The sequence below is a fragment of the Lepidothrix coronata genome, unplaced genomic scaffold (assembly GCF_001604755.1).
Source record: "Lepidothrix coronata isolate B3197 unplaced genomic scaffold, Lepidothrix_coronata-1.0 Scaffold107, whole genome shotgun sequence".
NCBI lineage: Eukaryota > Metazoa > Chordata > Aves > Passeriformes > Pipridae > Lepidothrix > Lepidothrix coronata.
In genome coordinates this window covers 4,602,321-4,625,162 of record NW_016690287.1, presented here as the reverse complement: position 1 = coordinate 4,625,162, position 22,842 = coordinate 4,602,321, and the positions used below count along the sequence as shown (strand labels likewise).

At 43.2% G+C, this 22,842-nt stretch overlaps 1 protein-coding gene across 3 annotated transcripts in view; it reads left to right on the top strand.

Moving 5' to 3' along the window:
- The window catches only part of LOC108501759 (fatty acyl-CoA reductase 1-like), a 136,841-nt gene extending 115,041 nt beyond the window's left edge, over positions 1–21,800 (top strand). For all 3 annotated transcript variants that reach the window (XM_017823972.1, XM_017823970.1, XM_017823971.1), the window contains exons 7-12: positions 355–473; positions 3,377–3,444; positions 9,456–9,627; positions 13,873–14,002; positions 15,448–15,575; positions 16,581–21,800. In XM_017823972.1, coding sequence (XP_017679461.1) covers positions 355–473; positions 3,377–3,444; positions 9,456–9,627; positions 13,873–14,002; positions 15,448–15,575; positions 16,581–16,743 — 780 coding nt within the window. In that variant the 3' untranslated portion in view covers positions 16,744–21,800. The remainder of the gene's footprint in view (positions 1–354; positions 474–3,376; positions 3,445–9,455; positions 9,628–13,872; positions 14,003–15,447; positions 15,576–16,580) is intronic.
- The last annotated feature ends 1,042 nt before the right edge of the window (positions 21,801–22,842 follow it).

Here is a 22,842-nt window from a genome sequence, read left to right as displayed (position 1 = left end):
AGGAAACTCAAACCTCTGTCAGCCTGTCATTTAAGGAAGCGTACCTTCAGGCATCACTGGAAATTTTACATCAGTAAATTCAGATGTATTTCTTTGCTATTAAGTCAAATTAGGAGTCACAGCTTTCCTTGATACATAGCACAGCTGTCGTAATATTCCAAGCTTCCCCTGAAAATGCATAACCACGAGATCCACGTGAGATCCATCTTTGTTGTCACAGAAACCAAATAATCTTCTGCAGCACGTGCCTGGCTTGAAAACCGCCACCGTGACAGTCAGTCCACGCTGATGAAATCTTGCCAGTGAAATCTTACCACAGACCGAAGTTGGTGACTGTTTCCCTCTGTTCCACAGGCAGGCAAAGGGATCCTGCGGACTGTCATCGCCAACAACGAAGCGGTGGCTGACATGATCCCGGTGGACGTTGCCATCAACCTCACCCTGGCAGCAGGGTGGTACACTGCTGTGCACAGGTGGGAAGGGGCTCCTGGTTTTGGCAAGACATGGACACTTACAGCCTGCACCAGCACTTTTAAGGGAACCCAAAGCTTATTACAAACCTGTGCAAGAGCCTGGTTGATTCGTTTTCTGGTTCGCGTTTCCTCCCCTGGGTTGGCAAGGACTAAGAGTGTAGAAAAAGCAGTAAAGGCAGGTTTTAGAGCCAGGAAAGCTCTAAAGCTACAGGTGAGACCTGTTTCTTGGTACAATCTAGGCTTAGCTGGCAAGTCTGTCTCTCAGAAGTCTCTTTTCTTAGGAGCTTTGCAGCAGCTGGTTTTTGAGCCTCCTTTCTCACTGAGTCGCTTTCCGACTGTCTTCTAGAGTCTCCTTGGTAAAAATGCTGCGCATGTTTTCCTTGAAAAACACTGCACTATGTGTATATATGTTCTGGGCTTGTATGATAGGTTATGTGACCAAAAAAATCTCCCTTCTTTGCATTGAGAAGGGTATGTTAAGTGACATTAAGGATTTAAGGAAATTCTGGCCTAACCTTAAATCGTTAGGTAGGAATTGCTACCACATGAATTATTCTGGAGGTTTGTGCAACTCTGAGAAATCAGGACCAGGCAAATAAAAGGCAGAAGTATTTTACTTTGAAAGACACAGTAAGCCCTCTGAGCTGAGGGTAGAATAGAAAAGAGCTACATACATTAAGCTAAATACAGGGATCCTAAAAGGACCTTGAAGGGCAGGTCACTGGCTCTTCAGATTTATTTTTGTCATCTTCTGTCCCCCTCCACCAGCGACAGACAAAGCAGCATGGTCTGGGAAAAATAAACACAGCTTCCCCTTGGGAGAAATAAACAAACTCCTCCCGACAGGCACACCAGAGAGGCTCCAGATAAAGTAATGCAACTGCCTGTCCATAAAGCTGGAAAAGGAGATGATCATGTGCCAAGGGACTGTACCTCAGCACGCAGGGAGACTTCCTGGCTGTAGCCATGGTTGGAGAAGTGTTGTTTTTCTGAGTTCTCACTGGTGAAAGACACATGGTTTTAATCTGGTTCCCACACAAATAATTATCAGGCTAAAGGAGCAATTGCAGAACTTGATTTAAAGCTGTGGGCACAACCCCAAGGTCAGCAATCTTTGTACAAAAATCGAGCCTGAACGTTGTGTAAATTTGATTTGTCTGAGAGAGTTTCGGGTTCAGGTGCTGTCTTGAAGAATAGCATGTGTGGTTTAAATTATTTTTTCTTAAAATCATTTAATTGGAAAATTGGTATCCTTCGGGGCAGGTGACATTACCAACAGAAATTAGATTCTAAAAGTTAGCAGAGAATTGCAATCTACACTGCACAGTGTAGAAGCACTACAAAGCTCTAGAGTGCACCAAGGTCACTGACTCAGCTGGAGTGTGAAGAATGGAAAAAAAATCAACAGGGAGAGACCCCTCACTGGGAGCTGGGAAAATGGAGAAATCCTTGTTATTGCTGTTTAATGGGCCTGACCCACTGCAGTAAGTGGCAGTCTGTGCTCTCATTTCAGTGCACTTTCCATCAGGCTCTGTGTGTAGCTCAGTATGAGGTGAGTTTTCTCACATATCACAGATTTTGTCTTTACTGAGTTGCCATATTGATTTCCATAATGCAGTTTCCCACATTTAAGGATATGGACTCAGAGCTTGACATGTCCATCAGGCCTAACTATTCTGCTAAGGATTAGTCAAATATCATGATTTCAAAGTATTATTAAGAAAAGCACCATTAAAATTGTGCGGGGCCTCTGGTGGTCTAGTGGTTAGGGTGCAGGACTCTCACCGCTGCGACCCGGGTTCGATTCCCAGCCCCCCGGGCAGATGGAGTTCGTCAGCCTTGTAAGGCAATCCATCTAAGAGAAGGTCACTCTAAACAAACCTACGTCCTGGGGACCTCACTGCCAATGTCCAAGTTTGCTTGGCCCCGGCAGATGAACCTCAGGATTAAAGGGTGGGCTCAGTTCAGCGCACACTGTGTCTCACCTAAAAAAAACAAATCCACTGCGCAGGCTCGAAGGGTTAATGACCTTTCCCAAATCTTCGCTCACGAAGACTGGCCATTATTATTATCCAAGTGCATTTGTCAAGTATTGCACTTGCACCCTTGGCAGGGCAGGCTTAAATCAAGAGAACTGTTTGACTAATTCTTGCCTTATGTTGAAGGAAGAAATAAAACCAGTATGATCTATGTTTAGTTCTACACCTCAAAAGCCAAATTTTGCTTGGTATGAAAATGAGAATTTTTTTTTTTAAATTGATTGATTTCATAATCCCTACCCTAACAAATGGAGTTTAAAAGTTGCACAAATCATATCCATTAAGTAAATGATTGCAAAATACACAGTGGTCCTTCAGGTTGGCTTGGGCCAATTATTTATAATATATTCAGAGAAACTAGTTTTTTTAAAAATCAGAAATTTGTCAGTGTGCATGCTTTCCGTATAATTTATATAGTTGTTGATGATAGATGGATTTCTTAAACCCCATCTGTCTTTATTAACTTCATATGCTTTCCAGAATCTGACTAAATCTTATCAAAACTTCATATTTTACACTGTATTTTCACCTGTGATTGCTGAAGGGTGAAGGTGTTGGACTCAAAATCCAGTAGGGATTCCCTAAGCGCATTTGAATCCTGCTCACAGCCAGAGGTTTTTGGGGCTCTGAGCAACCTGGTCTAGTGGGAGTTGTCCCTGCCCACAGCAGGGGACTGGAACAAGATGGTCTATAAAGTCCCTTCTGACCAAACCATTCTGTGATTCCATGATGAAAAATGCCCTCTTCTGCATTTTTCATGAGCTGGTGTTACTGTTTCTTGGGCTTTTAAATTTCATGCTCTATTAATAAACCTTTGGGTGCTTTTCTTCACATCTTAAAATAATACTTCTTTCTCTTTTCCAGACCAAAAAACTTGTTGGTGTACAACTGCACAACAGGTGGAATCAACCCTTTCTTCTGGGGAGAAATGGGTAAGGTCTAACTTAAATCGAGAACATCATGTTCCTCACAGTGTCAAACATCAACAGGATTCCCCAGACAGGCTTTGAGAAAGTGGTTTCCAGTATTTAGGTGGCATTCAGTGTCTTCCATTCGACTGCATGTGGGAGGCCCAGCTGCAGTCAGTGAGAGACCAGTGAGGAAAAGCTCCTGGTGCTGAGCATTCAGCTCAGGAAAACCTCTGTCCAGCTTTCATTGTGCACGTTATCATGGAACAACCCAGCAAAAAACATGCTTGGCTGCTCTGAGGTTTTAAAGTGGTTGAGAAAAGGAACTGGCCCCTTAATTCTGTGAGAAGCTGCTCTGTGTAGCCCTAACGGGACAGTTTTTCTGGTTGCTGGGGTTGCTGGGTTTTGGGTTCTTTTTGTGCTTTGAAATCACTTGGAGAATCACAGTGCCATAGAATGTTGAGGGTTGGAAGAGACCTTAAAGATCAACCCCCCTGCCATGAGCAGGGACACCTTCCACTATCTCAGGTTGCTCAGAGCCCCATCCAACCTGGCCTTGGACACTTCCAGGGATGGGGCAGCCACAGCTTCTCTGGGCAACCTGTGCCAGGGCCTCCCCACCCTCACAGGGAAGAATTTCTTCCTAATATCTAACCTAATTTTCTCCTCTTTCAATTTGTACCCATTACTCCTTGTCCTATCAACAACCTTGTTAGAACCTTGATAATGAATGAAAATTAGTATATTATTGGCACTAGAACAGGTTGCCCAGAGAAGCTGTGGCTGCTCCATCTCTGGAAGTGTTCAAGGCCAGGTTGGATGGGGCTTGGAGCAACCTGGTCTAGTGGAAGGTTTCCCTACCCATGGCAGGGGGGTTGAAATGAGGTGATCTTTAAGGTCCCTTCCAACCCAAACCATTCTAGGATTCCATCATATTATGGAAGCAAAGTGGTTTTTCTTCCTCTTTCTGTGCAGAAAATTCTAAACAGAAACAACTAGTATACATTTGAGAAGGCAAGCTTTGAGGTGACAGCTGTGCTTCAAGCACAGTTTGCCTTTTGATCATGAATTTTGTCAGTAGAAAAGATCAAATTATTTTCAAGGCTGACTTTTCTTCCAAGGTAGGGGGGAAAGAAATAGAGACAAATCCTGACACCCACCCTTACTCATGCTGAAGCCAAGCAGCAGAATTCGGTCAGCTGTATGTATTGTGAAATACTACATACAGTCAGTACACATGGACAGGGCCTGATTCGCTTCCTGTTATGCATTCATTCATATCTTTGTGCTTTAAATACAGGAGGCTGGCAAATCATCACTGTGGTGTTCCACCTCTCAGCTTTTGCTTTGCTTTTGTCCCTGCATTATTTATGTGGCAAACTGAGTCAGCAGAGAATCAGACCATAATTGCATTGACAGAATAAATGTCTTAACCATGGTATTTGATCAAGTGGTCTAGCAGGGAAGAGGTTTCAGCCACTGCCCGAGTGCTGAGAACATCACACCAAGTTCCTGGCATTTTTACCTTTTTTATGAGAGATAAAATGCTGTGGTTAGTCACAGGTCCTCTGTGGCTTTTTCATGGGAGTGAATGCAAAGCTCTTCACAGGCTGCTGCTTCAGCAACAGCCACCATAGCACTGCTACCTGAAGTTTGCATTTCTTAACCCATTTTCAGTGTAAATTTACTGGTGGAAATAGCAATGTATTAACGCACTGTAATTGATCTTATTCCGTTTCTCTGCTTGTAACTATGGATTTTAGGAATTAATTCATCTGGGTGCAGCAGAAGCTTCCATAAGTAGTTGAGCTGTGTGATAGGACTGAAGGCAAAATTTTCTCATTGGGTGACACTGTGGAGCTCTTTCTATCACATGTTGTAGCCACAGATTTTCTGAGAGCAGCGTGATGCAGAGAATTAGGATGGAGTATTAAAGTGCAAAATTTTGCCTTTAAAGATGTTGCATGGCTTAAGAAATGAGTTGGGGAAAGATCTACTGCATCAGGATGACTGCAGCCATCCAATCTGAATTCTCAATTCAATCTCTTACCAGTTTCTTTTTGATAAATAGACTTAATTCTGAAATCTTCTTTATATATGAGACAGACTTTCTCAACCCATCCATATCATTTTCTCTGCCTACTCACTCTTATTTGGCTTCTAGGCAGCCAGTCTCATGACATGCACTTCCAACAGCCTTTCAGAGCCATCATCTCTCTTAAATATGCTTACCACTGAGAAGTCCAGCCCCTAATTCCAATCCCTAGTTGGTCCCAGAAGAACCAAACTTCACCCACCTGTTCCCTCCTTCCCAGTGGGGCAGCATGTGCTACTTGAGTTGTCACCTTCTTTTGAAAGCCTTTTTCCAACTGTGTTTAGCTCTGTCAAGTTGAAATGATTGAGGCCAGGTCTCTACCTCCAGTGGTTTTTCAGAGTTTCTCTTTTAACTCAGTGTGAAGAACTGTTTGATCCAAACACACCAGGAGACGCATGATCAGCAGAGGGAACCAGACTCTGTTCATGGAGCCTCAGGAGGCTGGACTGGCACAGGGTCTGCGACTGGTCATCAAGTGGAGGGTCATGAGAGAGAGTCTGGAAGCTGCTGAGAAACCAGGGTGGGGAATGGGAGTCACCTGGTGTAGGACTGAGTGTTTTAGTGCAAATCAGACATGGGGTTTGCAGAGGGGAGGAGCTGGTGTACCTTGCTAGGGAAACCTAGACCAGGTCAGCTGTAGGAATGACAGGTGAACCCAACAGAATAGGGATTTTTCAAGGGGAGAGGAGGAAAACAGAGAAAGATCAGAGAAATTGAAACTGGATCAAGCTGAGGACACCCAGGGTAGGGAGCAGAGGTGATTGAGATAGAAACATTTTGAATACAAATTGATGAGCTTGGAGGGAGGAAGGGAGGAGAGAGCTCATGCTGAAACATCCATTGCAAGCCAGTTCATTCTAGAGCTCTCCAGACACAGACAAAAGCTCTCGTGCTAAAAGGAACCTTAACTGATTGCTTTCTTTTCCAAATAATGCTATGCCTTGCAATTTTTTCCTCACTTTCTTGTTATTTTCCCTGCTGTTACAAAAATTGAGTCAAACAACTAAATATTAATCTGAAGAAGCATATTCTGCTTTGCTGCAATGCAAGTTTTGCTAGTCTGAATTTTTGAAGTACATTTTGCAATTCCTCCTCAAAACTAAACCTTCAAGCAGACTGTAAAATGGTGTTCAGAGTGGGAAAACTTACTTTCAATTTATCCTTGACAGTCTACCTAGGCAAGACCAACGTCTGATTCTCCCCCAGCAAAATCTGCCTTGTAGAGTTTGAGTTGTAGAATTTGTTGCTGCATTGTTGTGCTGTGCCCAAAGGGGAAAGAGCACCCACTCACTAAGTCGTTTCAGTAGCTCCTAGAGGTGACATGTTTCTGGTTTGGGGTTTTCTCTGCCATCTGTCTCATTCTTTCTCTCCAAAACAAACTGCTGGAGCACAAGAGACTCGCTGAGCTTGCGAAGCTGAAACCTTTACAGCAATTAGGAGGCAGAGCAGTTGTGCTGAGTCAGTGCAAGCCAGGGCAAGAGAGGTTCACAAAGAAAACTCCCACAGCATTAGCTGTTCCAAGTAACACAACACCAGTGTTTTCCCAACTTCCTCCCAGTAAGTCTTTCAGGTTGGTCTCACTGATGACTTCTGTCCATTTCAGAACAAAACAGCTTTCATTCCTGACTTCTAAAATTTTTCCTGAGTTTTCAGCAGGTGTCTTATCTGCTCTTAGCATATGTGCTTCTTGCACCAAGTACTACCACAGCGTAGTACTGTAGCTCCTTTACTACAGCTATATTTTCTGCTACAAGCCTTAAGTAACCAAAATGACAAGGGTGTTGCTGATTTGTGTGAATTTGGTGTATGGCTGATGATCTGAACTGACAAGGGCTGTGTTTTCCATGTGCTGATTAGCTCGCTCTTGCTATCCTGGCCAAAGATGCAAAAAATGCAAAGAGAAAAGTGATGTCTTTAACATGGTTCCAAAGGGAAACCTTCTCAACCAGTTTACAGCTGAAAACTACATCTGCAGTATATTAACATCAGGATTTGAATAAAGAGAGCTATAAATATATTCTGCAGGCACTATCAAAATTATCACCATTTCAGAAATATCAATGGTTCCCAGGTAAGATGATAGGTTTCCATTAGGAAACGATCTGACCAAATTAAACTAAATGAACTTAAATATTGATAAGCCAATGAGAGTGTGTAAATAACCTGGGATATAAAATGCCTCTTGGAGAAACTTCCTAAAGGGGAGAAGCAGCAGAGTTTATGGGACTGCTCTCCTGACCCATGAGCAACTTGGATGGGCAGAGATACAAAGCCTGCTCCAACCTGGGAGCAGGTCTCTTTGTGTTTAAGCCAGCTGTGACTTTATCGAAGTGTAACTCTTCATGCAGTGTTTGGACAGAAACAAAACTGCCAAAAGCTGGGCCAGGACAGTGCCTTCCTTCCCAGCAGCCCATCCCAAACTGCTTATCACCACCTGCCTGCCAGGAGTAATCACCTTTCCAAACCTTCAGTAACACCACTTCAGCAAGCCCTCCCTGCCAGCTACATGGGAAACTTTAAATCGAGGGGTTTTGCTAATCTTTGTTTTTTTGGGAGAACATGCTACAAAGGGGAAGATTTCTGTACCACAGCCCACAAGATGACCACAAGATAACCACATCATTGCAGTGTGGGAACAGAAGGGATGGCAGTGAGTTTTAGCTATTCAGATACATGATGATTTGCAAGAGAACCGGTCTTCAGCTGTTAAACTTGCAGCACACAAGGTACAAAAGCAGTGAACTTGCACGAAAATTAAATTACTTTATTTTAAAAGTCTTTGGTGTCTCAGCATAGCATCTAAGTGGCTAACAAGTTGCTACTGCTTAGAAGAAGTACAGCAAAAGTCACTGCTTGAAATGCAGTAATGAGCAGACCACAGACACACATGAGTCCTGTCTGAATGGTATGATTGAAATCTGCTTATCTGAGGATGATCTGGATGTTTCTTGTGACTTGCAAATTCTCATCTGATTTTCTATTTGTAACATGAGCTTAGAGACTAAACTATAATATGAGCACAGATTGATGTCGTTAACTCCCGAATCAATTTTTTAAGAAGTGAAAAAAGCCCACATATTCTTCTTCCTTGAGCTGACTGGTGCTCAGGAATAGGAGCACCATCTGTTTATCAGTCCCTAGGATGATAGTCTTATATTCAACTACTGCAGTTCTATTAAGCCTCTGCAATATGCAAATGCCCCAGATATGCACATCTAGATGCCACTTTGTGGCACTGTGCCATTGCAAGAGCTCAGAATCAGACACAGCATATTTTGTGCCTTAACATGCAAAGGGAATGGAAGATTGCCACCCTATCCCTTGTTTTCAAGTTAAGAGTGCAAGTCAATTTGCTGCCTTAGAGCATCCAGAGCTCTTTTTGAAAACAGGATGAGGTATCTGTTGTTGTGGTTTGAAGGGATATAATGAAGTCTTTTTAGATGCAGCACCCTGTGTGTGTAAGTGACCTGTCCCTGACTCAGATGAACACAGGCATCAGCCCCTTTGAAAATCTGATTAGAAATTAAATGTCTTTTTTTTTTTATCCTAGCAGATCAAAGTGTGCTTTCAGTGATCTGAAGCAATGTTAGCACTTACCAATTTCTTGGTGGTGAAAGCAGAACTGCAGCTCCTCGAAGTAATTCAGGCTACAACTGCCTGCTTTTCCTCCTTTATGTTTTGGTGTTTTGATGAGGTTTTTGTCTGCCACTGTTAAGTCTGAAGTATGAGGAGTATAAGGATTGTGTTTCAAGTAGGCAGTAGATGGAGTCCTCATGCCAGAAGGGACAACGAGATGATCCTGTCCAAGCCCTGGTTCCATGGTTCAGAGAATTGTGGATTGAAGGTGTTCAGCCCAGTAACTTGGGCTGTACCTTGTGCTGCCGCGGTTGTGCCCAGCTGGAGTGGAGTGATTCTGAGTGAAATGCCTGTTCCCTTACAGGGCAGTACGTCATGTCCACGTTCAAAAGGAACCCTCTGGAGCAGGCCTTCCGCACACCCAACACTCACATGACGTCCAGCTACTTGATAAACCAGTACTGGATCACTGTCAGCCACAAGGCACCGGCCATTCTCTATGACCTGTACATGAGGCTCACGGGGAGGAAGCCCAGGTAAGAAAGGATGCCTTCAGCCTCCTGCACGCCTGCCACTGTGGTGGAGAGCAGATCTCCAACCAGTGATGAGAACTGGCTGCCTCAGCCTGGAGTCCTTGATTGTCTTCCCATCTCCTTGCCTTGAGGAGAAGAAAGAAAATGCATGGCCGTAGCTAAACACAGCCTAGGGTTCCCACCCTTTCCACCACCTGGGGAACAGCACATCTTTGAAACTCAGTTTTACACATTTCAGACATTCCCAAGGCAGGAAGACTGTCCTCTGTACAGCCAGATCACCACAACTGTAACTTCCCGATGTGATTGCCTCTCTGTCATGACCTTGCATAAGGACTTGTGACTGGCAGGGTTTACAACATTCCAGCTAATAATTTTTTTCCCATAAATCAGCTGCATAATTAGCAATTTCCAGCACTCGCCCAGCCCCTTGAAATCTAGGAAGAAGTTGTTTCTGAAAATTATTAAATTCTGAGTTGTATTTAGGAGGGCAGCTTCCCATAACAGGTGGTATTTGAGCCTTGGCAGTGTTTTGGCTTGGAGGAACAGTGATATTCCTGTCCCATGTGCGAGGAATCCTCGTGTAAGTAACATAACTCCAGAAGTTGTCCTCCTTTACTCCCTGCCACTACAGAGGAAAATTTATTGTGCCACGTGAGAACAGCATGCCAGCACTGTGTGCATGTCAGCTGCTCTTGTGCTCCTCTGCTAGTTAAGAAGCTGGATTCAGCTGTTTGCAGGGAATTCCCTGGCTTGTGTATTGCTCTCATTTCTCCCTGCTGTGGAGGGAAACTGGTCCATAAAAAGACTTCCAGTTATCCAGGAGGTAGGCATTATCTTAGCAATAGAGCTAAACTGAAAATGAGCAGGAATAGGCTGAAATCTCCAAACTCTGTTGAAATGGGCAGCAGTAAGAAAAAAAGCACTGCCATTACATCTGACATTTCTTTTCATAAAGCTGATTGGCATAAGTAACCAATGGACATTGCCCACAACACTGTACTTAAATGTCAAACAGACCTCAGCATGATCTTCTGAACTTTAGGGTTTGCAACTTGAGCAAACACAGCCCAGCAATGAAAGTGGGAGTTCACCAAGTCTAATTTTTTTAATACAATTCCCCTTTTCTTTTTTATGCTCTACTTAAGGTCATCCAGGTATTGCTGGAATGTGGTAGAAAGCATAATAGCAGCTCATCCTTTCTCCTTTTCCCAGCTAACTAAATATCAGACCTTTATGGTGTAAGGGCAGTAAACCATGTCAAATAAAAACAGTTGACTGAGTCACTGAACCTGTTTTAAAGTTTCCCTTTAGTTTTTCCCTCTGCTTCAAACAGAGCACCTAGGCTTAACTTTCTTCCCACTTGTCACTCCCATCTGTTGAAGTACAAGCCATCTTCATGGCAGTTTCTGGAATCCTTCCCATGACCCTATGCCAGATTTGCAAGCAGAAAGGAGAGATTTCTTTGCCAGGACCAGAACTCAGGCTTCAGTTATCCACTGTGTCCATGCTCAACTCATCATAAGGTGATGGGTAATCATATGGATTAGGTTATCTGGGAGCTGGTTATGGGTTTGTAAGTCTACTGTATATTCAGGACCAGCTGATGACCTTCACTAATTTGAATTACAGGGTAGTTCAGAGGAACTGGGCTGTAGTTCCTCCTGTAATTATCACATGTTGTACCCTGTCTACCAAAGGGTAGTTACAAGAGTCATCTCCTCCATTTTTAGACTTCTATATACAGCCTCTCCTGAGAAGTTTATTTTGGATGTAACCTTATTTCACATAAATTGCCAGATGTTGAGCAAAACTGCCCTAAATAGCTTACTGTGGGTGCTGCACATCCATCCATGACTTAGAGCATAATGTGGTTTATAACATTAGTAGTCTCCTGGGAAAATCCATCACACCTGAGAATCTGCTCTTGCAAGGCTCTGTATGGGAGAAAATAAAGAAATCATTGCTGTAAACATTTTCTAGAAGACAAGATGCATTTCTGAAGTGTAACTTTTTAAGGCTATAGTGACAGCTGATATTTGCTTTATTCCTCTCAGTTCCTCCACGGTGGAGACTTTGTGTCAGAAACATTTGCCTCTCACAGAGGCTGCAGAAAAATGTTTCTATTCAGTTGATGTTTTTCAGTAGATGTTTCCTTCCTCCAAATTAGTCAATGTTTTCAGTATTGAAATCAGTTCATATATTGATTCACAACATTTGAGCTCAGGCTGTTAAAATGAAACATGGCTTTCTTAGGTACTTCTTTTCTCTATTTAACCCTTACTTTTAGCCTCCCAGATATGTTTCTCCGGTTGTATTTACAGACAGAGCTTACTCTGCTCACATGGACAGCAGGCCATGGAGACAGCCTATTTTCAAAACATAGGTGGGGACACACTGTTGATTCTCTTGTCAATTTTTCTGGCATATTCCACTAGTCCTAAAATCTTCAAAGCTATTCATGGCTTTTGGGACGCCAGTTTGAGGGGCAACTTCAGATCTTTGCAATCTAGCCATATATTATGCTTCCCAAGTTCCTAAAAGGTACTGAAATATTCTCAAAGCTTTGCCCCATAGTACTTGCCTACGTATGCACAATCAGAAAGATTCATCTGAAATAATTTTAGAGTAGTTTAGATAAACCGCATTCAATCAACGTGCACATAGTTGTTGAGAATGAAGGTTCCTTTAATCTGATGGTGTGCTTTGCTTCTAAAGTGAAAGCCACTTTGAGCAGGAGTGCCTGTGTAAGGTTGTAGAGCTCTTTCAGATGGCTTTGGGAAGGCTGCACAGTTCTCCTCTGAACTGATGGACTCACTGTGTCTGTCTCTGCTGCTCGGTGCTGATCGCCGTGGCAGCGCCGTCTGCATGGGGACAGCCCGGCCTGGCACCGTCAGCTCCCAGACTGCCGCCTTGTATTTGTCACAGCAACCCTGCTACCCTCTGGGCAGCTCAAAATTCTTCATGAAAACAGCTCTGTTTTCCACAGAAATCAGCCTTTTAGTGCTTTCTCTCGCCCTTATCCAGTCTGAGAGGACAGGGTGTTCTCTCAAAACTGACCAAGCGCTGTACATCACACCTCAGAACAACTGCCAGGGGCCTTTTGTACTTGTGACCATTGGGAAAACTGTAAAATAATCCTGCAAGGGAGGACAGCATTACTGCCATCCCTTTCTATATAAAACAGTAGTATAATAAGAAAAGGCCAAGACACATGAGAAACTTGAACCTACATTTCCAGAGTCTTTGAAGCAAGACAAGAAAGACATGGCCCTGTTGGAGTGGGTCCAGAGCAGGGCCATAAAGATGATCAGAGGGCTGGAGCACCTTTCCTATGAGGACAGGTTGAGAGAGCCAGGACTTTTCAGCCTGGACAAGAGAAGGCTCCAGGGAGACCTTCTAGCAGGTTTTCAGTACTTAAAGGGGACTGACAGGAAAGATGTGGAGGGACTCTTTATCATGGAGCGTAATCATAGGATGAGGGGGAACGGTTTTAAACTGAAAGAAAGTAGATTTAGATAACTGTTTGGAAGTTTTTTACTGTGATGGGGGTATGATACTGGAATGTATTGCCCAGAGAAGCTGGGGCTGTCCCATCCCTGGAAGTGTTCAAGGCCAGGTTGGATGGGGCTCTGAGCAACCTGGTCTGGTGGACGGTGTCCCTGCCCGTGGCAGGGGGTTGGAACGAGATGATCTTTAGGGTCCCTTCCAACCCAAACCATTCTGTGATTCTCTGATTGTATCTGAAAACTGAAGTTGAGCAGTGGACTTCTGAGCTTGTCCATACTGCAGATGTAGTCACCTCTGTACTGGAGCTAACTCCAAAAATCAGAGCCTTGCTTCAGCAGACAACTCAGGCTTGGGAGCAGAAGAGAATTTTTGGAGAAGCATCCACCTTGGGAGGCAAGAAATACACCTTTGTGGTTTTGCAATCTGCTGTGCAGGCTTCATCCTGGTCCAGATGGGCTCTTCACTCCACATGTGGTACAGGAGGTAGATGAGGCTTCCAACCCCTGTTTAGGAAAACACGTGTTTGCACCTATGTTCAAGCCATCAGTAAAAGCTGGGCAGAATTTGGCTCTAGGCCTCAGCTGGAGCAGTTCAGCTTTGCTGAGCCCATTCTCAGCATAGTGAGCAGCAGTGCAGTGCTCCTGAGGAACTGCAGTGGTTATTCATCTGGAGTGGTGAAAACGCCAACAGAACCAACTGACAACTCTGCATCACCTCTGACCTCCTCCTCTGTTTCAGAATGATGAAAATTATCAATCGACTGCACAAGTCTATGACACTCCTGCAGTATTTCTCCACCCAGTCCTGGAACTGGTCTTCAGATAATATGAATATGTTAATGAATCACCTTAACACAGAGGACAAAAAGGTAAGTGTGTCTGGGATATGGCTTGCTAATCTCCGGTTCTGTTCATCTGCAGCAATTATTTTTGGTGTATTTTTGAACTTTTGAATGACATCCAGATGACTGGAATTTACCTTAACCTGAAATAATTTATTTCCTCCTTGTTTTATGAAATAACTTATCAGGAACTTTTCATTTATTACAGGAAAATGTTTTCCCCTGAAGTGTGTTACTCTTTCTTGTGAGACAGGTTAATCACTGCAGTCTTTCCAGTTAACATGGCAGCTGTGCTGGGTGATCTAGATGGAAATTACTTGAAAGATTTTGACATTTTCATCCATATTGGTTTTAAACAGCACTGCGTAGGGCAATATAGTTAACACAGTGTATTACCTTGAACAATATGAAAAAAGTTCCTGTTTTATTCAAGTCTCCAAAGAGCAATTAATTTGCAGCATGTCAAGCTCTGTTGTAGTCTTTACATGTTTGAAATACTACTCCTTAAGAGTGGGATTGTAACTGGAAGAGTAGATTTGTGATAAGCCTGAAGCACCTTTGGTCACCATCTCCTTGCAAACAGGTACTTAGGTATTCACATCAGCTGGTCTCACTCACTCACATCATGAAATTCTAGCACAGACTCCCAGCAGTAGAATCCAGAGTTTTCTTCCCTAGTCTGCAGAGGGAGTGCATGAAGCAAATTCTGATTTCTCAGGGCAGTGGCACTGCTCTGGCTGCAGCAGGTGTAGAGGGAACCTAAATAGTAGGAAAGGAGCTAGTTGTGCTTGGGAGCATTGGAACTAGATGATCTTTAAGGTCCTTTCCAACCCACCCCATTCTGTGATTCTATGAAAACCTCTTCCTCTTTACAAAGCCTTTCTTTGCTCTAATAAAAAAATAACTGCATGAGAGCTTGCTAACAATTTATCCAGGAAAAGCATCTGAAATTGAGCTCTGCAATGAGATTTTTTTTAATGCCAAACACCAGTGACCCATTACCTTGACTTCTGTTGATTTAGCTGCCAAAAGAGAATGCAGCACAGCAGAAAGTAACACTGATGACTCAGTGTCCACTTAATTTATTTACACATAATTCTAGTGACACATAAAAACTACATGGAGGTTTTCATATTGAGTGGAATGCCATTTTTCTTCCATGATTTTCGTGTGTGTTATGTGTGCGTACAGATACATGTATTTATAGAAAAAATTGCCACCTGAAAGATAAACATCTTTATTTTCTGCCAGCTAACACCACATTTCTGTTTGCTTTGCCCAAATTCCCATGTGAGTAAGACATGGATCGACAGCTGTGGAATACCGTGCTCACATCTTCTTGGAAACTTGGTGACTTTGAGAATTTGAGGGAGAGGGCCTTGTCAGGAGCAGAGGTCAATGAAGAATTGATGCTTAAAGCAAACTAGTTTTGAACTGTGGTGTTTAACTTTTGCTCTGTCTTTAAATCCCAGTTGTACAACTTCGATGTTCGTCAGCTGCACTGGTCAGAATACATTGAGAGCTACTGCCTAGGGGCTAAGAAGTACTTGCTAAATGAGGACATGGCTGGAATTCCAGCAGCAAAGCAGCATTTACGGAAGTAAGTCCTACCCAGTGACAAGGACAAGACCTCCTGGCTACCTCGAATGGCATTTGAGGAAAATGATTCTAGTTACATTGCAATAATTATTACTACTGAATAGTATGGAGATAAAGAGCTTATTTCTTACGGCAGCAGTTTGCCAGTATTTCCAAACATAGAATAATAGAATAGTTTGCCATAGCAAGGAATCACAAACAAGTTCATAATTCAGTGGTCATTTTCAGAAGATTTATAAGAACCTCAGTAACAGACTAGTAACTGCCTCATAGCCCAAATAGGCAGTGTGGTACAGAGCAGTGATAAAGTTTACCTTAAAAAAAAAAAGACTCTTACAGAAATTGAACCAGTCTCAAGGTCTTTAGGTATGAAGCTTTTTTCCCTTGGTTAAGCACTGGGAAAGTGGGACTTGGAGAACTGCCGAAACTTCTTTCGCTTGACAGAAAGAGGTCATAATTATTAGCATCTTAAAAACTCAATGATTCCATTGAAATAGATGCTGTAAACTGCTCCCCCTCCCAAAAAACAATCCCAGTAATGCAAAAGTGAAGACCATTTATGATTATTGAGTAATTTCATAACCCTAAAGCCAAGATTTCACCCAAATAAGAGAACCTTATTCACCAGCTCCTGTGAGGGTCCTCTAGCCTGACACCAATCCTGCAAAGTAAAAACCAGATAGTCTAACAACCAAAGCAGAAAGTATTGGACATAGACTGTCATAAAGAAAAACCTCCCAATAGGGCTTTGTTCTGTGACAGAACACAGAACAAGAGAGAACTCCAGTACAGGTGGTTCCACCATCCCATTAACTATTCCCTAACTTCAGCACAGTCCTTGGCGAGATGGCAGGGACATCTTTGGCACAGTGTCTTCACTAAAACAGGAAAGATCAGAAGTTGTAAATAGGATTTCTTACAAAGTTACCTGTAGGAAACGATGCAAGCTGGCAAGCTTCCTGTTGCTTCTGTCTTTCTCCCTGAGGTGCCTCTTTCTCTTCCCCAGGCTGAGGAACATCCGGTACGCCTTCAACACCACCCTCCTCGTCATCATCTGGCGCATCTTCATCGCCAGGTCACAGATGGCTCGGAACATCTGGTACTTTGTGGTGAGCCTCTGCTACAAGTTCCTCTCCTACTTCAGGGCATCCAGCACCCTCCGGCACTGAAGCCACCCATCAGCAACCAGCCCCTTCCAGAAGGACCTCCATCTCCTCTGATCAGCAACTATGGGCATCGGGGTCTGACAGTAGCAGAAAATTCCACTCCCTCCAACAGCAGCTGGCATTTGTTGTGCACTGTTATATGTTCACCTTTTTAATTTAACTAATGCTTTAATACATGGTGGTCTTTCTTCCATAGGACCAGGCCAATTTTTAAAGCCATAACTGAAGCTTTAGGAACAGGTCAAGCTGGAACCCTTCATCTAGAGTCTGATGTGCGAAAGTAAGGATTAACCAAAGTCATTGTCTTCCCATGTACTACTACCTAGGCTATCTTAATTCCATCTTCTTCCTCAAAAGAGGCAAATTTAAAGCATAGAACCTTGGCAGAAAAGGATGCCATCAGAGAAGACCCAGCCAAGGAAATTATCCTGTAAGAGGTCTTCCTAAAGATGCCGTTCCTTCATTCTCATTCAATGAAATGGTACCTTATCGAAAAAACAAGATTTCACTTTTCGGTTTTTCAAAACTTGGAGGGGGAAGAAGATGAGTTACACTGGGCCAGCGAACACACAGAATAGTTTTCAGATCTTGTCTTATATTGCTACTGAGGACTGATGCTTTCAAGCCATAACTGAAGATACACATAGAATTCATGCACCTGTGTTAACTCTACTCACTCACAAGCTGCTTTCTTACAGAGAGGTCTTTCCTTCTCTCTGGTTAAGGTTTCAGTCTATTAAAAAATCCTGGTCTTGCATTTATCACATTTGCTCAGAACAGTTTTGGAGTCTTGAAAAACGCTGTATTAACTCTGAGGACAAAGAGGAGACTTCTTAAAAGGCTGAAGAAGAATTCAGAAACTCTTTATTGTTTTTGAGGAATAGGTCTTTCTTCCCCCTGGATTTGTCTGCAGAAAACCTCTCTCCCTGTAACTCAAAACCAGCCTGACAGCGTGCTTCACGCTTTCATTACAGCCAAATCACTTTGCAATTGGTCACTTCCACTGGCAAAGAAAGTGAAAAGACACACGTGGAGGAAACACCATCGGGCCAGTTCTGCTGCCGCTGTTGTCAGTAGGCATTAAAAAGTCTGAAACTTGGTTTTGTTGAGAGTAAGTCCACTGTTGGACTCAGTGATCTTAAAGGTCCAGCCTAAACAACCCTGTTATTCTATGACTTCTCTGTAAAAGCAGCCCTGCCCTGTGAAGTTGAACCCAAGAACCTTCCGAACGCCCGTGGCTATTGGAGATACTTGTTTCACACAGTGAAGTAGGAATTCCTGTGGGGGCAGAGAGAGAGCTTTCTTCAAAGTACCCGGTGCAACAACAGCCTTAGTGCAACAGCAACAAATCTATCGTGCTGTCAGATTTTCAGAGCCAAATCTAATACTGAGGTATTTTGTATTTGGCTAACACTGAATAAGCACTCTAAGATCAGACTTCAAAGCAGCTAGTTTTTGAAACTTGAGTCTTGTGTCGTGCTGGCTGTCTGAAAAAGTAATGTTACATCACAACAAAGTGACACAGTTGCTCTTTTGCTAGCTGGGAATAGCAGAGTATTTACGAAGTTGGCATTCTTCAAAAATTATACTTGTTTTTGGCAGTAAAGGCAAGAGCAAGTTATGATGACAGTATATTTATATCTTAGGCCTTCAAGCTAGTTCAGAAGTCTTTCTAAAGACGCAAGGAATTTATCTTCCCCAGAGGTCTACTTTCCAGCAATTCCCAAAGGATGTCTGCAGCAGAAACATGGTGTCCAGAATGGCAGGGCTCTGGCATTGCCTACCACAGACCTTTGTGTTTTTCACACATTACTTCTGATCCATGATTAATTAGATCAAGCACCCAGTTTACAAAGGTGCAGATTTCTTAAGCTCTTGCCTTGAAAATGTACTTCCAAAAGGAAACTGGTGCTGGTTTTTAGCTGTGTGTTTTCTAGCTTCAAAAAGCTGGCAGGACATGCTGTGCAAGGTGTCACTGCCTAGGAAACCTGGAGCTGTGGGTTCAGGTGCTGGGGACCAGACATTTCATATCCAGTGCTGCCACAGAAGTGTCAGTGAAGGTTAGTGGCATTATACTTTGCTACCCTGGTGGGGCTAAGGCAGGTTGCTGTAGGGATTCCTCCAGAAAGGCTGAATTCCCTCAAGTACATAATCGAGTCATCAGGCATCTTGCAGTCTCCTTATCTGAAAGGGTAAAAAAAACAAAGCAAACCAAAACTGTAGATGACTTTGAAACAAACTTCCATTCAAAAATTAGGAAATAAATTTTAACTTGTATCCTAAGTGTCTTTTTAAGAGTGCTTGCCTTATGTACGAAGAGAAGCAAGTCTTATGACAGACAAAAACTTGGGTGTCAGAGAAAAGTCAAAGGTGTAAACCTTGCTACACTGACATCAGTCAGCTCTGTTAAGAGTAAAGTGTCCCACCTTCCCTTCCCCTTCCCTGGTCATTCCATGCATTCCTCACAATATGCCTGTAGGCATTCACAGCTTTTGCTGTATTGTCCCAGCAAGTCTCAGGTGTATCTTTGCTTACCTGAGCATATCCGGACATATCACTCAGAACAGCTGTGGTGTGATATTTTAGGGCTCTTCAGCATTTTGCTGAGGGTAACAGCCACAGCAAAACTACTGCTCAGCCCTGAAGAAACAGCAGGAGCTGCTTGGACTGTTGGAAAAACATAGCTGTTGCAGATGGTGTCTGCTCTTCTGGAGACCTTTCACAGCCCACACAGCACTGCCAGCAGCTGGCTCCAGAGCTCTGGCCTTGCCTGGGGCGGATCAAGCTGTTAGCTTGTCTAACACAGACATAACACGCAGGGAAACTTGAATCTCTAATCCACTTTCTTGTGGCTTGAGATGTTTTCAGGTGATTTGAACCACAGAAGTATTTCAGAAAACCTCAGTGGAGGGGCTGACGTGCGGTGATGGCCTCCGGGTGCCAGTCGTGACTGTCATCACAGAGAGCTGGGCCCGGCACAAGAACTTGTTCTCACCCCAAGCAGTGATTTTACCTTTGATGGTTTACTTTGTGCTCCTCAGGGGATTTGTGTGTGTGCTCTGAGGAAACCCAAGTCTTGGGGAAATACCTAAAAGAAAACACTGAGTGACAGACACTTCTTTCCTTCTCTATTCTCTTGCTCTTTCACGTACACTCACAAGCTTTTGACAAAAGAAAAGCCAAATGCAGCTGCTGCTGAGTTAAATCAGAGATCCGTGGTGACAAATTATTGCAAAAAACTTAGGAGTGGATGTTGCTCATGGCTGAAGGCTGGAGCTTTTAATACCTGATACCTGTGAGCAGGTCTCAAGCCTTGTTTGTTTTTCCACTGGTAGCATGGTCAGTGCTATGGGGAGGAGAGAGGAACTAGGAGCATTGCTAGGCACAGAGCATCCAGCTCAACAAGGCAAGGGACACTCGAGGGATCAGAGAACTGTGAGCTGCCAAACTCAGAGGACTCTCCCCCAAGGAGTGGGGAAGAAAGAGATCTATCAGCATTTTGACACCAGTTCAGTTTCTTGTGATCGAACATCCAAACTAAAAGGCTCCTCTGTCCTTTGCCCAGCTGCCTACAGGCAGCATAAGTAACAATGCTGGCAGTCACAAAAGAAAATACCGGCCACAAGGCAGTGGGATGGGATGATTTGCTTGTACCCCCTGAACTTGCAGTGATTTCAACCTCTCACAGTGGGAGAAGCCTGCGCAAATAACGCAGAGCGCTGCAGAACCTGATGTGCTCATGTTTTGTTAATGCTCTGCACACACACTGGTCTGTGGGCTACAGCTGGGAACTGCTGTGCCAGAGCAATGAAACACTGAATATCATTTCACTGTCAAACAGCAATGGGCAGAACCTTGCAATTAACAAGTATCTTTTTAATTACATTGCGATCACAAAAAACCCCCCACAACAAATCCCTAAAATTAATCCATGCTTAAACTGCCTTTGACTGACAACCAAAATTCCAGCATGTCTCTTACCAAATAATAAAATTCCTCACCCCTCCACACTCCTTTTTTCCAGTAACTTTGTTAAGAAAATACAATTCTTTCTTGGTAGAGATGTGGGGTAACAGACATACTGGTATATTACAGATTGTTGGCCCATTTCCCACCTCCTCAAGAAATTTATTCTTTCATATTTTCTAAGATAACATCATTATATATGCCTGTGTGTATAGCTGCATCTTTCAGCACCAGACAACATACAGAGATGGAAAAACTCGTGAAGCTCATACTGAAATGCCAGGCTGTGCTTGTTTGGTGTGCACTGTTCCACTTCAGTTGCAGACAAAGTGATTAAAACATAATCCAGTTTCCAGTGTAAACGAAACCCAACCTGTAGTACTTTTAACCAATTCATTGCCATAAATAAGCAACTGGGAAAAGAGGGAGGGGGGGGCATCCTTTTGGTTGTAAATAAGCTACAGCTTCATGGTCAAAAGCATGCTGTTGCTCTTCCAGCGTTGACGTCCTACCGCTGAAAGCAAGGATGAACTTTTAGTACAATTGGATCCTTTATTCTAGCACAGAGTAAACAACATACTGTACATTCCCCAGAAGCCAAGTGGTGAATATCCCATTACATGGTGCTAAATATCAGTATAAAAGTGGTACAGACTTGCTTAATAGAATTTAAATCCAAAAAATAAAGCATATTTGGGGAATAATTAAAGATAAAATATCCCACTTTTCTCTATTGCTTAAAAGCCAACTATGAAATGAGTTGTTTTTTTCAGATTAGCAAAAAACCACTTACAACAGGTTTCTTGTTCTTACAAAATCTTGGCAGACCCCAGTCTACAGTAAAATATGTACTCTCCCACTGTCCAAAGTTTCTACGGTTCTATCTTCTATTTCTGTTCTCTTGTTAGCTATGAGACAACTTACTGTTAAAAATCTTAATTACAAAGTTTCTAATGTTAAGCCGTAATCTTTTGAGCTCTCAAATGAGATAAAATGATGAAATCACAAATTATGTGAACCTCAGCCATAAAATTGTTAATATGATGTTTATGTTATTTGAAACATTTAATAAAACAAAATATTTTAAAACTATGGTCACTTCACGTTGCTTAAATTGCTGAAGGTCTTTGCAGTTGAGCAGAGGCTGCATCTGCAGCACATTTGTTCACATCTGTCGGTAGAACAGCAGCCCCACCTAGAGGCAGCTGGACCACAAGCAAGGAGAGGGGAAACCCCAGATTTTAAAAGCTGTGACAGCGAGACTTTAACCTGGTGTGACCTGGAAAGGCCCATCCCTGATGAGTGTCCTGCGAGAGTGATTAGGACAGGTCTGCAACAAAGACAAACTGAGAGTAACCCAACCAACGTCCTTGATCAACACACCATTTGTACCCGAGTCTACACCCCAAATTGTTAGTTTTAGAAGGTAAGGACTCTAATTTACACTTGGTGTTAACACATAATGCTCTTTTGGCGTAAAGAGCTTTTTAAGTCCAGAGAAATATGGTCTGATTTTATTTCATAGACTCATAGAATGGGCTGAGTTGGAAGGGACCTTAAAGATCATCTCATTCCAACCCCCTGCCATGGGCAGGGACACCTTCCACTATCCCAGGTTGCTCAGAGCCCCTTCCAACTTGGCCTTGAACACTTCCAGGGATGGGGCAGCCACAGCTTCTCTGGGCAACCTGTGCCAGGGCCTCACCCACCCTCACAGGGAAGAATTTCTTCCCAATATCCAGTCTAAACCTACTCTAAGCCAGTTGGAAGCCATTCCCCCTTGTCCTTTCACTCTAGGCCTTTGGAAATAAATCTTGTAAAAATCAGGACTCCACTGTAGTTTTTGCAGAGGCAAGTGTGTGGGGGGGTGGGAAATAACCCTGGTTTATATGTGTTTCCAAGAAGTGTACACAATAATGCTTCAGGCTGTTGGGTAAACTCTTACTCTAGCAATTCTCAGGATTGCCTAGAACATCCTGACTCTCTGGCAAACACTTCCAGGTACTTCAGACCATGCCTCCGAGGCCATTCAGAAGCAGTGGCGCAGTAAGATAATGAAATTACCTTGACTAATGAGACTAATGAGAAAGTTGTTTGCTGGGTTGTTTTACAGTTAGAACAGTTTGTGCCTTTTCC